This window comes from Physeter macrocephalus, chromosome 14, assembly GCF_002837175.3.
Source record: "Physeter macrocephalus isolate SW-GA chromosome 14, ASM283717v5, whole genome shotgun sequence".
NCBI classification, from domain to species: domain Eukaryota; kingdom Metazoa; phylum Chordata; class Mammalia; order Artiodactyla; family Physeteridae; genus Physeter; species Physeter macrocephalus.
In genome coordinates, this window is record NC_041227.1 from 125,023,202 (window position 1) to 125,037,202 (window position 14,001).

The window sequence follows — 14,001 nt, forward strand, 5'->3', positions numbered from 1 at the left end:
GCCTGCAGATCTGCCCAGGCCCGGGGGAGGGGCTGTGGCGCGACGTCTCAGACGACGTGCTCCTGGCGCAGGCGCCCCACGCGCACAGCAAGGTGGCGCGGGCTAGGCCAGCCACGGCCTCCCAGGACCCACGGACGAACGCGACCATCGTAGCCGCCAGCCCTTTGGAGGGAGACACGTGAAGCTGCCTCCAGAGCAGGTGGGCAGGGATGGAATCCCGTCTGCTGCCCCCAGCCCCAAGGATGAGCTGCCATGCCCTGGGGCTGCGAGGCCTTCTCTCTGAGCAAGGTTCAAGCACCTGAAGGTGTGGGGACTGGGCAGGGAGGTTCTGAAATCTGCTCCTAGAGACGCTGGGGGCGGCGCAGGAGCACACGGGTAGATATCAGAAGAAACAGGTAAAAGAGTCAAAAGTGGCTGCTAGGGGGAAGGAAGGGCAGCTGCATCTTGTTGGCCTTTGGGTATTATTTTACTCTCTAAATCCGCATGTTATTTGAATGAAATTAAAGTAATTAAAATGCTGAGAAAAAAATGAAACAAATAAAATTTTTTGAAGCGAGGCTGAAAAGAGAACCACGGTACCAGGCCGCAGGGGACGCAGGCCGCACACAGTGCCAACGCGGACGACGCTCGGCCGCTCGACCCTCTATCCTTGTCCTCCCGCCTCCTCTCTCCCTTCCCCACAGGCCAAAGGCCCAACCATTCCCATCCCCCCCACACCCCCCAGTGTGGGCTGGACCAGCAAAGTCCGGCCCAGAACATCCCACCCGGGAGACTGATCCCATCTGGGGCCACACGGGAGGAGGTCAGGGTCTAAAAGGGATCTGGAACCCACAGGTGACTCAGGAGAGACCCCACCTCCGACGGCAGCTGCACCCTGCCCGGCCTCCCGGCATCCGAACAGCCAAGGGGCAGCTCAGGAGAGGCCTCGTCTCGTCCTCCCGTGGGACACGGCCAGAGGCCCAGCCGCGAGGGGAGGGCTCCTGGGCGGGCGGAGCACGTCCTGCTACCAGCTGCCAGCACGACAGCATCTCATCTCCGCGAGCGCACGTCACAGAAACGTCAGGGAGATGAGGCAGCAGCCCCGGGGCCTCTCACGCTGGCAGCTGCAGCGGCCCAGGGCAGCAAGCCAGGACGCTCCTGACCAAGCGCTGCCCCTCTGCTCCCACAGCCTTCGGAACGGTGTGCTCGGCGGCGAGGAGCGGGCACAGAATCTACCTCTGTACCCGCTGGCCACCAGGCCCTCACCCCAGCGCCGCCTCCGGCCCCCGGGGACGGGAGAGCATAAGCGGGCCCCACAATACTGACCGCACCACGGCCCCAGGACGTGGCAGAAGGTAAAAGGGCTGCCTCGCTTAGCACCAGGCTTCCAAAACCTCGACAACCACCCACGAGCCCAGACATACACCCCTGGACATGTAACCAAGAAAGGACGAAAGGGCCCTGGAGTCCCTGCGAGAGGCCCCGGGGACCCCCGCTGGGGGGAGCCCCCTGTCCCCCTAGTGACCCCCTGGGAAGCCGCACTGGGCCGGCCTGGCAGTCAGTACCTGCTGTTCTCAGAAGAAGTTCTTGATCAGCGGAGTCACCATCTTCACCCACAGCTTCACCTGCCGGCTCGGCTGCTCAAAGGTGGCAGAGGACACCACACCAGACCTCAGGTAGAGCTGCTCTTGCTCCTGGAGAAGAGGGACAGACGGGTTAGGGGTCGGCTCCAGCACCAGGTGACGCAGGCTGCCAGCCCAGGGGCTCCGTGGGGGCCCCAGCACAGGCCGCCCCTGTACGCACTCCTTAGAAAAGCTAAGAAGCCAGTGTGTTTAAATTTTTAAGACCAAGCAAGACGTGTGTGGGACAGGCAATTTAGAGCTGAAGAAATACAGCTGGTGGAAAAAAATTTTTAAAGTTCACCCTGACTAAATGAGGTAGTGCCAATTAAAATAATGAGATTTTCTTTAAATGAGACACAGTTTTTTCTTCTCTCAAACTGTCAAAAAGCTGTTTTGTAACATCATCGCCCTCTGCTGATGAAGGCCCAGGGAACAGGCACTCCTGGACATGCCGATGGAATGAATGGAAAGGGGGTTCGAATCATCTGTCTGTCAGAGCGATTTGGCAACAAGTACCAAAAGCCTTAAAAAGCTCCACTTGCCAAGAGTTTATCCCAAGAAAATAACTATGCACTAAGATTTTCGTGTACTGATATTTATCACACCAACATTTATGACAGGAGAAAACCTGGAAACCCCCTAAATGTCCACCAACCAGCTAATTAAATATAATAAACCCATGTGACACATCAGCATTCACCATAAGATAACCATACTCTAGAAAAACATTTACTTAACGATACGGGAAAGTGCACAGATATATTAAGTCAAAGACACTGGATATGAGTTAACATACACAATATAATCCTACTTTCGTTAAGAAGAAAAAAAACAAGTTACACCTCTCCATATGCACACAGAACGAGACAGACAAGAAGCAATGAAAACCATTTCAGTGACTCTCTCTGGATGAAAGGGTTAGCGTCTTGTAACTTTTCTCGATTCTTACAATGAACGATTATTACTTTCATATTTAAAAACAAGTTAAAAAACACTGATATAAGCCTCGTCTTAAATTGTGTTTAGAATCTCTGAGAGGAGAAACTGTCTCTTTTTTAAGCATTACACCCTACAAGTGCTGTGTTTCCTTAATAAGGTATCGAAGCTTTCAAAGGGCAAAAGGCAGCAGTCAGGGGATGTGATTCTGTTTCCAGCACCAGGAGTGGTGACATCCCTCTCTGAACCTTCTGTCCCTTTAATCTATAAAATACTGACTTATCCCACACTGTGGTGAGGATCCCCCAACGCTGGCTTTGCAAACACCCTGTCCACTGCGGGACCAGGAGCCCCAGGGGGACAGCGGATGCCACCGCACCATCCCGCTGGGAGCTGGACGCTCTCTTCTCCGGGGGCAAGAATGGAAGCCACGTCCCTGGCAAACTCCTCTGACCCAGTGAGGACAGGGGACGAAGGACACCGCGCCCTCCGGGACACTACAGAATTTGTCCACAGCTCTTCCCGTCGCGGGCTGGGGAAATCTAGTGCCCGACTTCTCGTCTTCCGGCACGTTTTTTGCGCTCGCTCCCTTGTGAGTGGTGCTCCAGGGCCGGGGGTCCCTGGTGCTTCAGACTTTGCCAGCCGCCTGCTGACCACGGCTGGATGGGCCTCACGGAGGAGCCAACCTCGGTCTCAGGGGGCTGCTTTGCAGAAGTCTCCACAGACCCGGCTCCAGCTTTATGTTTTCCAATGAATACACAGCCAAGATTTCAATTAAATTACCAGAAACACTTAAGTTTCCTCACAGACTCCACACGGGGATGGAGAAGGAAGTCAGCTGGTTGAGGTTACAATGCTGTTCAAGGGAGTCTTTCTTAGGTCACAAGTGGTAAACCGTGTCCTCTGAACAAAACCAGGAAGCTTTCAGTTTTTATTGTACGTACTAAGTGAAGGGAGGGGCTTCGGATTCGGATAAAAATATCTCCCCACTCCGGTGCCCAGTGTGACATGAACAGGGCCCTTCCCTGGGTCCCAAGGACTCCAGACGCAGCTTCTGGGAGCAGGGACCTGGGCAGCCGGGGTTTTAGGGACTTTCTGGGCTCGGGGAAGGTTGTGCGGCTGGGCATCGTACGGGCCTCTCCAGAGGGTGGCTGCACTCCCAGTATACGAATACATAGGTGGAGTTCTCCAGAAATGCATTTTTGCACTTCAAAGGCACAGAAATCAACGTGCCTCTAGAGAACGGAAGGGCTGCAGTCGCATGAACTGCCACCCTCCCACCATCAAAAGCTGCTGGGATTCAGGTTTGGGAAGAAAAAGAAAATATCCCAAATATGTCATTTGGGAAAGCAGCTCCTGACCACAACCGGCCTAGCTTTTCTCAAGATCCAGGATGTGGGTTCAGTCCCCTTACTCAGGAAGTGGGGGAGAGCAGCCAACACCGGGACCCTGGGCAGAGACTTGCTCCCCCAAATCAGCCCAGACCCACAGAGACCTGGTCCTCGCCAGAGGCCACGTTCACACTGACCACTCGCTACCGTCTGAGGAAACCCGGCTCTCAGCAACCGAGGCGAAAGTCCAGGAGACCCCACTGTTCCTCTCAACCCAGCCCGCTCTGAGGCCGGCCGGCCCCTACTGGAACCTCCTCGGTCATTTGCTGGAAGCCTCACCATAGCGTCTGCGATCTGCTGAGCAGATCAGATTCTCCCGCTGGCCACCCAGAGCCCGACCGCTGCCACTTCCTCTCGGCCCTGGTCGTGAAGCCCTTCCCGGCACCAAGGCCCCACTCAGTCACTGACAAGATTCCCAGATCGCAGGAGGCAGATCCCGGGGAACAAGGCAGTTACCATTTCCTCGTCCATCAACAAAGGCTCCAACAATTTCGCAACAGCAGTTCCCAAACACAAGAATAAAAGCTTAACTCAGTCTATACGCTTCTGAGGGCTGGCCTACGGCAGTGTTATCTACATTCCCATGACTCAGGAGGGAAGCTGGCACCTTCCCTGGAAAGCCTTGTGGTCAAGGTCACAAATCTGTGAGCCCAAAGGACCATCTAGGTTTCACACACACAGGTGCTGTGCTTGCGTTCTCGAAAGTTCATCGGCACTGCTGCAGGTGCTCAAATGCGAAGATTCACACAAGTACTAACTTTCACACAGAAGCACTCGACTTTTAAAGTCGAGTTATTCTCGACTTTAAACTGAAAGACCATCACGAAAGGAGGCCGAGACCGCTGCCCCTTTGGGAGTCACTGCCACGTTCCTATCCCAGGGAGCAAATGGCGCTCTCCCCTGCCCCCCCTCCCCAACCTGACCGTGGGTCTCCAGCAGCCGGCAGCAGGGGCTCAGGGTCCCGTCCCCCATGACTCTCCAGCCCCACCTCAGAAGAAAGGGCCGCTCTCCGGTGAGCCGTGCCGGGAAGTCTCTTCCTAGGGGAGCGGGAGGTCCTCGGTGGGCCACCGAACGCGCCCACCGAGCCAGGCAAAGCAAGTTCGGTTCTCTCTCAGGCCCTAGGCCCCCGCTCTCAAGAAAAATGCCTGCCTTCCCCTCTCACAACTGTAAGGAAAGAAATCCTATTACAACTAGGAGCGTGACAAAAACAACACAGAAATTCCAAGACACCTTGGAAACGGGCCTGCCTTGCCCGACCTCCGTCCCCTGACACGGGCAGGAGGCGAGGCAGCCACGACCTTCCACTGCGTCCCGCCCACCACCGGCCCCCACAGACATGCCACAAGGGGCCCCTGCGCCTGGCCAGGCACACCTCTGAGCAGTCCCTCCACCATCTCCTCTGCAGGTCAATCCCAAACCAGATCATTACCAAGTGAAACAATCTGAACTAAAATAAACAGAATTCAAGTTCTCGGCGCAATAGGATCGTGCGTGCTGAGTCAAGGGCACAGACAGAAATCTGTGAACGGGACTGTCAGCGCGCTCGCAACGGCTTAGCTCCCCGTGACCCATCTCTGTCTGCACGGGCCTCTGAGTTCAGTCTAAGGTTGGGCTCTTTTTTCCGGGTTCTCTGTCTCCACGTGCAGAGACTCTGGCTCCCTGCGTGCCCCTTCTGCCTGGGTGGCAGCCCTGCCTCCCGCCTCTCCCCCCACCGACTCCGAAGCACCTCCTGGAGATGGTCTTCATCAGAAGTGACCGAGGCCGCCGGAAGCTCTTCCCTAACGGACCCGGGTCCTGTGTAACCCTGGCTCCTTACCCCCTCTCATAGTTGATCCGCAGTCTCAGAAGAGGTTGGGAACCAGCGCAGTATTCACATGCCAGTGAGAACAGTGTTATCTTCCCGTGCAGGGAGAGAACACGTCCTCCAGGATGTAAGGGGTGGGGGCGGGGAGCCCCTGCAGGGCAAGAGCGAGCCCCAGGCCGGAGGCAGAAGGGCCCGGGCTTCGAAGGACAGCCCTGCGGCAGGTGTCCCTCAGGACCGGCCACCAGGACACGCGAGAGGACCCCGGCTCTTTCCCACTCTGCTCAGCCCCCGGCAGGAGACGACGGCAGAGGCAGCCCTCGGGGACCTGGCACCCAGCTATGCCCCCCCACCCCCGCGGGGAGGTCCCACCTGCCCCAACCAACCTGGTGAAGCTGCTGCTGCAGGGCCCGGCTCTCCGTCACAATGGCGATCTGGGCCTCCAGGTCCCGGTGAACTGACCTGTACCCAAAATTAGGAGAGCCAATCAACGTGAGACAGGGCAGGCTGCTCCCTGCCAGGTACAGCCAGAGGCCTGCAGGGAAAAGGAAACGTGCAGACAGGAAGTGAGCACAGCAGCTGCCACAGCCTCTCCAGTCGCGCTCCAACCTAAGAGGAAAGCAGCCCCCCACGGGGTGTGCGTGAACAAGACACCGAGGGGACGGGCTAAGCTGGGGCCACGTCTGCCCAGCCCAGGGTGCTGCCAGGAGGCGCAGGGACCGCAGCGTCGGCGGGGCAGCCGGCACTAGGGATGCTCCCCGGGACGCTCCCCTTTCTGCCGCGTGGCTCGCTGTGGCCTCTGTTCCCGACAGGGCGAGAAGCGGGTTCTTCAAAGGACCCTGGTGATGCCGTGCTCAGGCTCTGTTCTCACCCCCACCCACCCCGCAATGCTACCAGAGCCCCTCCCAGAGAGCGCAGGACCTCTAATCCCCGCTCTCCGAACTGCCTGAGCCGCGTCCTGGCCACCATCCAGCCTCCCCAGTCCTTCCGCAGGCCCGGAGGGAAAGCGGCCCAGCAGAGCTCAGGTCACACCTGCTTCTCAGGAAAGAAGGCAGCTGACCCGTGGGCTCGAAACAGAGATGCTTTCACCCAAGCCAGCAGACGTGGGGCGGTTACGGGCGTGACGAAGGACTGGGTTTAAGAGCAGGTTACCTGCTGCTGTAAGCAGCCTGTGGGGTGGGGGGCATCTGTCCTTCCTCCTAGAACTGGCGTGAGGACGCCCCCACCACCACCCTTACAAGAGCAGAGGGCAGAGAAGCGAGGGGACTGGTCCAGCTCCCACCTCCTCCCAGAGGAGCGCTCCGTGGGCCCCTGAGTCAGAGCTCTCGATGCCTGGGCTCCTATGGGATTTTGTCCCAAATCTCTTAAGGTGGAGCCTGGGTCTGACCGAGCTATTAAGGGTCCCTGCAAGGGGAGGAGCAGCCCAGCACGGGCCCTTTAAGAGGGTTTTGGGGCGGGGGGACAGCCGATAGAGCCCCGGCCTGAAAACAGAGCTCTGGTTACTCCACGCTGCATCTACCTGCTGCATCTACCTGAAGATGAGCTGGGCCCTGCCTCCCCAGGGCCACTCGACTCTCTCCCTCGCTCAGGGGCTCGGGGCTTTAGGCTAGACAGACGAGGTCACGAGAGGCCAGCGCACGAGAGAACCTGGGAGGCCCTGTCCGTTTCAGTCCCACCCCAGAGAACACCGCTTCCCCCTTTTTTGCTAGAAAATGAGCCAGTTAATACCACAGACAGAGGAGAAAGCAGGGCTCGGTGTGAGCAGCCCCGTGGTAGTGGCTCCTGCCTTGCCCGCCACCCTCCCCCAGCCCTGGGAACTCGCCATCTCGGACAACACCAAGGCGACACCTCTGTAACGAAGGTGATGGATTCTCTCAGAATCCTACATGTCACCTGAAATACGGCAGGCAGGTCCTCTGCTTTGCACCCCATTCCATCCCCTCCGAGTTCCAGGCCCCATCAGGACTACTTCTCCTAAAAAGACTATTCCCCAAACCTAACCTCTCAAGGACACCTGCTGCCCAGACTTCTTCCTCCCTCCTACGGCGAGCCCAGGTTTGCATCTGGCCTCTATCTTTCCCTCCACGCTGCACCAAGAGCGCCCAGGCCAGGACACCCAGTGTGGCCACATCAGTCCCAGGCTCCTCTGCAGGCCACCCTGCACAGGGCCGGCCTCCTCGCACCCTCCCACCACCACGGGTCTCTCCCCTGCCAATGTGACCCTTTCAAGGGCACACAGGCATGCAGGAGCAACACAAGCAAATCAACAACATGCAACACACACCAAGCTCCTAAAATAGAAGGCCATTTCCTAATTCTCACTCAGAACAGGAGCATTTCCAAGAACGTCTTGGGTAAGAGATGACGACTCTCTGCTGCCTGTTCCTGTAATACGCCTGCCACCCCCCAACACACACACACGCAGGGGCCACATCAAAGCCACAGGCTTGCCCGTGTGTATCGCTCGATCGACTGTAGCCCGCTCCGCTGGGCCGCTGCATGTAAGCAACCGTGTGGCTCACCTTAGCACGCAGCCAGACCACGCAGGTGGGCAGGCTGGCCCTGGCACACTGCTCCAGATGCCCAGGGAGGTCCAAGCCTCCTCCTCTGCAGTAAAGGCCCTCCATCTGCACTAGGCTCAGCCGCCCCGCCCCAGCCCTCCATAAGACCAGGGCTGGGCGGGACAAGGCGAGAGCTCCACCTGTCGCTACTGTTCCAGCTCTTCTTTTTTTCCATGTATTTTATTATTTCATTTTTTTTTTTTGGCTGCACCACGCGGCTTGCAGGATCTTAGTTCCCCAACCAGGGATCAAACCCACGCCCCCTGCAGTGGAAGCTCGGAGTCCTAACCACTGGACTACCAGGGAATTCCCTGTTCCAACCCTTCTGATGCCAAGATTGGCCCCTTAAAGACACTGGGTCTGCTTGGTGCTACCTGTCCAGCTGGCTTGCCCCAAGCCCACTCAGAGAGGGGACAGGTAAGAAGAGCCAGGACTAGGGAGGCCCAACACCCACATGGGTGACGTGGGATTAGGCTGGTGTAAATCACTTGCCACCATGACCCCATGTCCCTCCAAGGCTCCCAGACCACAGGGTCTCGCAGGGAAGGTGGGAAGGGCCTGGTCTTCCACGTGCTTGTTTGTAAAATCTGCCTAAACGCAGGCCGCTCCCTCTCAAGGCAACCTATGGGTCAGCCATCAGAGGCAGGCAGCCCATCTCAGCCCAGCCCGCAGCTCCCCAGTATGGACCACTGCTTCTCAACCTGTTTCCATTCCTGATCCCTGAAAGAGCTTTTTAGCCCTGTTGAAGCCTTTTTCAGCACCCTCCCCAAGAACCAGGCTCTGCCCCGTGGGGTAGCATCAACCCTGTTGGTTATGTATGACATACACCTGTTTCTTCTCTTTTCTCTCTTCCCTGTCACCTCTGCCTCCCTCAGCTTCTTTCCTCTCTGGTCCAGGGTGGACTTCGGGTGAGTGCTTGGATTAAAGAGGCAGCACTTTTTTAGCCTACTGACCACTTTGGTGAGGCCTGCAGTCACCCAACCAACTTTCCCTGTAGTCTCATTTGCACGGTCTTTCTCCATCGAAAAGAAAATAAAGACCATAAATGGCGAGACGGCCACCCTTTGGCGTGCCGTGATGGGGTGGGGGGTAATGCAGCGTGGGAAGCCGGAGGGGGATGCCACGCAGTGCCACCAGCAGCTCCACATGAGGCCCACAGCCTCAGAGAGCCCGGGACACGGGGGCTGCTATGAACAAGAGTCCTTCTAGATTGAAGATCACCAAGTCAGGAGTTTTTAGCTATTGGTCTGTGCCCTGAAGACAACTGGGAAATTCTCACTCGGGGAGGGGAGGCCCTCCCAAGAGGCCCTTTTGAGCTCCTGAGCTGTCAGAACCTCCGGCCAGACACACACTGCCACTCAGGATGTCGGGGCGAATACACACAAAGGGTGAGACTGCCGGGCAGGGACTCACTGTCGGGAAACACAGCACTTCCCAGCCCGGCCATAAACCTGTTATCAAGCCCCAAGTCCTCATCCTAGGGCCTGACCTTTGGGCCCAACACCTCCAGCATTCCCAGAACCGGTGGATCAGGGAGAGACTGCAGCAGCAAGGACAGCACAGGAGGGGAGAAAGTGCCTGTGGGCGGGGGGCAGGGGGAGACACTGAACTTCAGCACCGGGGACAGCGGGTCTCACCACCAAGGGAGCATGCCGTGGGTACAGAGATGACTGGACTTGGAGGCCAACAACTTCCACTGCCTCCCAGCTCTGCAATGAGACATCCTGCCCCACGCCCTGGCCTCCTCTTTAGGGAGAGAGGCACCTGCTTCCGCTCTGCTCGCGCTGACGGTCCTTCACGGTCCCAGCATCATGCTGAAGGGTAAACCAGATAGATAGCCCCAGGCTGCCCGTGGCCCTGGCTCACCCTGGCCTCCAAGCCCCTTCCAACCTCAGTGCCCATCCTCCACTCTGACCACCCTGGCCCAGGGGGTGTCCTCCAAGCCTAGTGCAGTCTCGGGGCTCCACGCTCTGTTCCCTCTGTCCGGACCTCTCCTGCGCGGGGGGTCTCTGCTCAGTGTCACCTCCTCAGAGAGGCCCTCCCTGACCCCCATCTAACAGACCCCCATCTAACAGACCCCATCTAACAGACCCCCATCTAACAGACCCCCCTCAACCTGGAGCCCCTCCTGCTCTGGTCTTCTTTAAAGCCCTTTCCACGACCTGACGTTGTATTTGGATAGACTCATCCACTTCTTACCTGCTTCCCAGTAACCTACGCCTTATGAGAGCAGGGAGCCAGCCTAGTCCCAGGGGTTCGTCCCCAATGCCCTGAATGCTGCCTGGCACACAGCAGGCCCTCAAGAAATACTTGTTTGAACAAAATAAATAAAATGCGGATAAAAATACCTCTTCCAACAAATGATTAAGTATAAAAGGGCCTTGAGGTTCTACAGCAGGAGCACATGAACATTTCAGGTTAGAGACCTTCTCTGAGGATCTCTCCACGAAAAATTCAAAATTATGCACCCCTCCCTCTCCTCCCCGCCACAAGATTCCGCAATAAATTTCAGAGGGTTCTCAGATCCCTGTAAAAACAAGAGGGGACAGAAGACATCACAGTCCTAACCTCAGATGAATGAATAAGCGTCACCTATTCTGAGGCCAGAACAGAAGCAAAACACTCCAAGAGGCCCGGAGGCTGGTGCCCGCTCGGTCCAAGGTGAGCGGCACTGCCCCAGGCACACCCCCATCCCCAGGTGAGAACTGCCTCACGTGTGCCCCACAAACAGGGTGGAGCTGCCCTGGTTCTCACTACAAGTTCACCTTTGGGCGCCATGCCAAGTGGCCTATCGGGAAGGCAGTAAAAATAGTGGCAATTCTCACAATCATTAACAGATTCCTCTGTCGGCAGGAGCCAGAAATCGCTTAACCCGATGGCCCTGCCCCACCCTCGCCACACACACCGCGCGGCTCATGCTGGGGTGTCGCGTCCAGATGAAATCAAGGTCAACACCTCAACAGCAGGCAGAGCCCACGTCCCCCAGCATGGGTGTGGCCCCCGCTCTCACAGCAAGAAATCCCACGATGCTGCACACACCACCTCTCAGCCCCTCCTCCTCTCCATGGAGCAGAAGGCTAAGAAGATGCAAGAACTAGGCTTGACACACTTCATACTCACTCAGACTCCCCTGAAGTTGCTGCCTCTCCAAGACCTAAAGAGGTTAGTTCACGGGCACAAGGTACACATAGCACGCACAACTGCTGACGAAGCCATCCTGCTCCTGGTCCCCTGTACCCTACTCTCAACCAGGACCAAGTTTTTAAAAGGGGAACCCCTGGAAGCAACGGAGATGTTGTTCAGTAGGCGAGAGGATAAACCGTGGTCCATCCATACAATGGAATACATTCAGCGCTAAAAAGAAATGACCTATCAAGCCATGAATAGACATGGAGGAAACTTCAATGCATGGTAAGTGAAAGAAGCCTGTCTGAAAAGGCTTCAGTATGTATGATTCCAACTGTATAATATTCTGGAAACGGCAAAACTATGGAGACGATAAAAAAAAATCTACGGTTACCCAGGGCAGAGGCTGGGGGTGAGGGGGGAGATAGGCAGAGCACAAGAACACAGAGCCGGGGGCGGTGTCCCCTGGTGGCACAGAGGTTAAGAACCCGCCCGCCAATGCAGGGGACACGGGTTCGAGCCCTGGTCCGGGAAGATCCCACATGCCGCAGAGCAACTAAGCCCGTGCGCCACAACTACTGAGCCTGCGCTCTAGGGCCCGCGTGCCACAACTACTGAGCCCACGGGCAACAAAGACCCAACACAGCCAAAAATAAACAAGGAAAATAAATGTATTTTCAAAAAAACAAACAAAAAAAAGCACAGAGGGATTTTAGGTTAGCGAAACTACTCTGTACATTTGTCCAAACCCACAGAACGTACACCACCAAGATGAACGCTGATGTAAACTGCGGACTCGGGGTGACAATCACGCGTCTCTGTGGGTTCATCAATTATAATAAATGTAGCGGGGGGGCTGTGCATGTGTTGGGGGGCAGGGCGAACACGGGAACTCTCTGTACCTTCCTCTCAATTTTGCTGGGCACCTAACACTGCTCTAAAAAAACCAAGTCTTTAAACTCCTGAGCTGGTGGTGCTCCCCATCAGGTCGGAATGCTCCCCCGCTCCCAGAACCCTGTCCCACCTCACCCACCAGGTGAGGAACGAAGGCCGGGCAACAGGAAGCTGACAAACCGTCAATCAGAAGAGCTGCCAACTGACGGATGTCGAAGGTAGACCCCTACCCTCCCACACCCCCAAAGCCCTCCTGAGGCCAAGCAGATGCTGGTAATAAGACTTCCGGGTTCAGTGTCGCCCTTCACTGACCCATGGGGAGATCAGCAACAAAACTATAGGTGAGGAGGATGCCTCTCCTCGCCAGGGGTCCCAGCCCTCCGACGCCACGCACGGCGTCCCCGCCACCACCCCCGGGACTCCGCTCCTCGCCCATAACCGCACAGTCATTTCACAGAAGCTCGAATGCATGCATGTCGCCGTTCCCTCCTGAGTACGATCCAAAGCCATCGCCCCAGCTGACACGGAGCTGAACCTGGCCCCTCCACTTGTGCCAAAGGTACATTTGGGCTGAGAACCAGGCTTCGAGACTCCCATCCTGATAACCTCTCCACCACATCAGGCTTACCCAGGGTCTCCTTGGCATATCAAATACGCGCCCTTTGCAAAACTCCAAATAAAAACTAACCAGATGGGACCACATTGCCAAAGGGGTCTCTGGTACATGTCTTTAAAGAGTGGAAGGTCCCTCTGGTTCTTTGAAGCAGTTCAACTTATTAAAATGAGATATATATTCAAGTCTGCTAGGAAATCAACAGAGTAGCCGGTGAGGCGGCCTCCACTCAGGCCACTGGGCAGAGCCAGCGCCGCTCCAGCCGAGCACGCACCCCTGCTCCATGTTCCTGGCGACACTCGGTGAGCAGAAAACAACAAAGAGTACGCCCCAGCCCTCGGGGCCTCCCGTCACCAGACTGCACTGCTATCCACTAGCACCCGTGGACCGGCGTGGCCGTTGCCCACGAGAAGGCTGTTTCTCCCCACCTCGCCTGCCAGCGTCCACAGGCCTGGACCGAGCGCAGCTTTCCTGCATCGCCTCGCACGTGGCCACCAGCAGGTTCAACAACACAGTCAGGGCCCAGAGCCTCGGGGTGCCTAACTCCCAGAGGCGTGCAGCGGTGACAGCGCTCTCGGAGGGCAAGGATCTGGAAGCAGGAACACGGTATCCCCGTTCCCCCTCGTCGCCCAAGGGCTTCTGGGAGCAGGAGGAGCCGCGATCAGCCCCGGCCTGCCCTGCAGGAGCCTGGGGAAGGGAGCTGTAGTGTAGGCTACTCAGCCATGGGGAAGAATTTTCCAGGGCCCAAATGCAGACACACCGCTTGCACCCAGCATGGCCCCTGCACAGGGCAGGCAATCAGTAGATGGTCCACCACTCCACAGTCCAAATCCAGCGCCACCTGCGCTGCCTGCTCCTTGTCCTAGGTTGCTTTGGGGGAAGTGACCATCAAGAGATGAGCCAGAGGGCTTCCCTGGTGGCACAATGGTTGCGAGTCCGCCTGCCGATGCAGGGGACACGAGTTCGTGCCCCGGTCCGGGAAGATCCCACATGCCGCGGAGCGGCTGGGCCCGTGAGCCATGGCCGCTGAGCCTGCGCGTCCGGAGCCTGTGCTCCGCAACGGGAGAGGCCACAACAG

The 14,001-nt window shown here is 57.2% G+C and overlaps 1 protein-coding gene across 11 annotated transcripts in view; it reads right to left on the reverse strand.

Moving 5' to 3' along the window:
* The window catches only part of PGS1 (phosphatidylglycerophosphate synthase 1), a 110,479-nt gene that overhangs the window by 74,829 nt on the left and 21,649 nt on the right, over nt 1-14,001 (reverse strand). For 7 of the 11 annotated variants that reach the window (XR_008619270.1, XM_028499174.2, XM_055090466.1 and 4 more), the window contains 2 exons: nt 6,116-6,264; nt 1,545-1,673 (listed from right to left, as the gene is read on the reverse strand). Coding sequence is in view for 7 of the 11 variants with exons in the window: in XM_028499174.2 (XP_028354975.1) it covers nt 1,554-1,673; nt 6,116-6,264 (269 nt within the window). In the remaining 4 variants the exon portion in view is untranslated. Of the gene's footprint in view, nt 1-1,544; nt 1,674-6,115; nt 6,265-14,001 lie in introns of those variants that run through there. The other 4 variants (XR_008619272.1, XR_008619273.1, XR_008619271.1 and 1 more) reach the window with 2 other exon arrangements.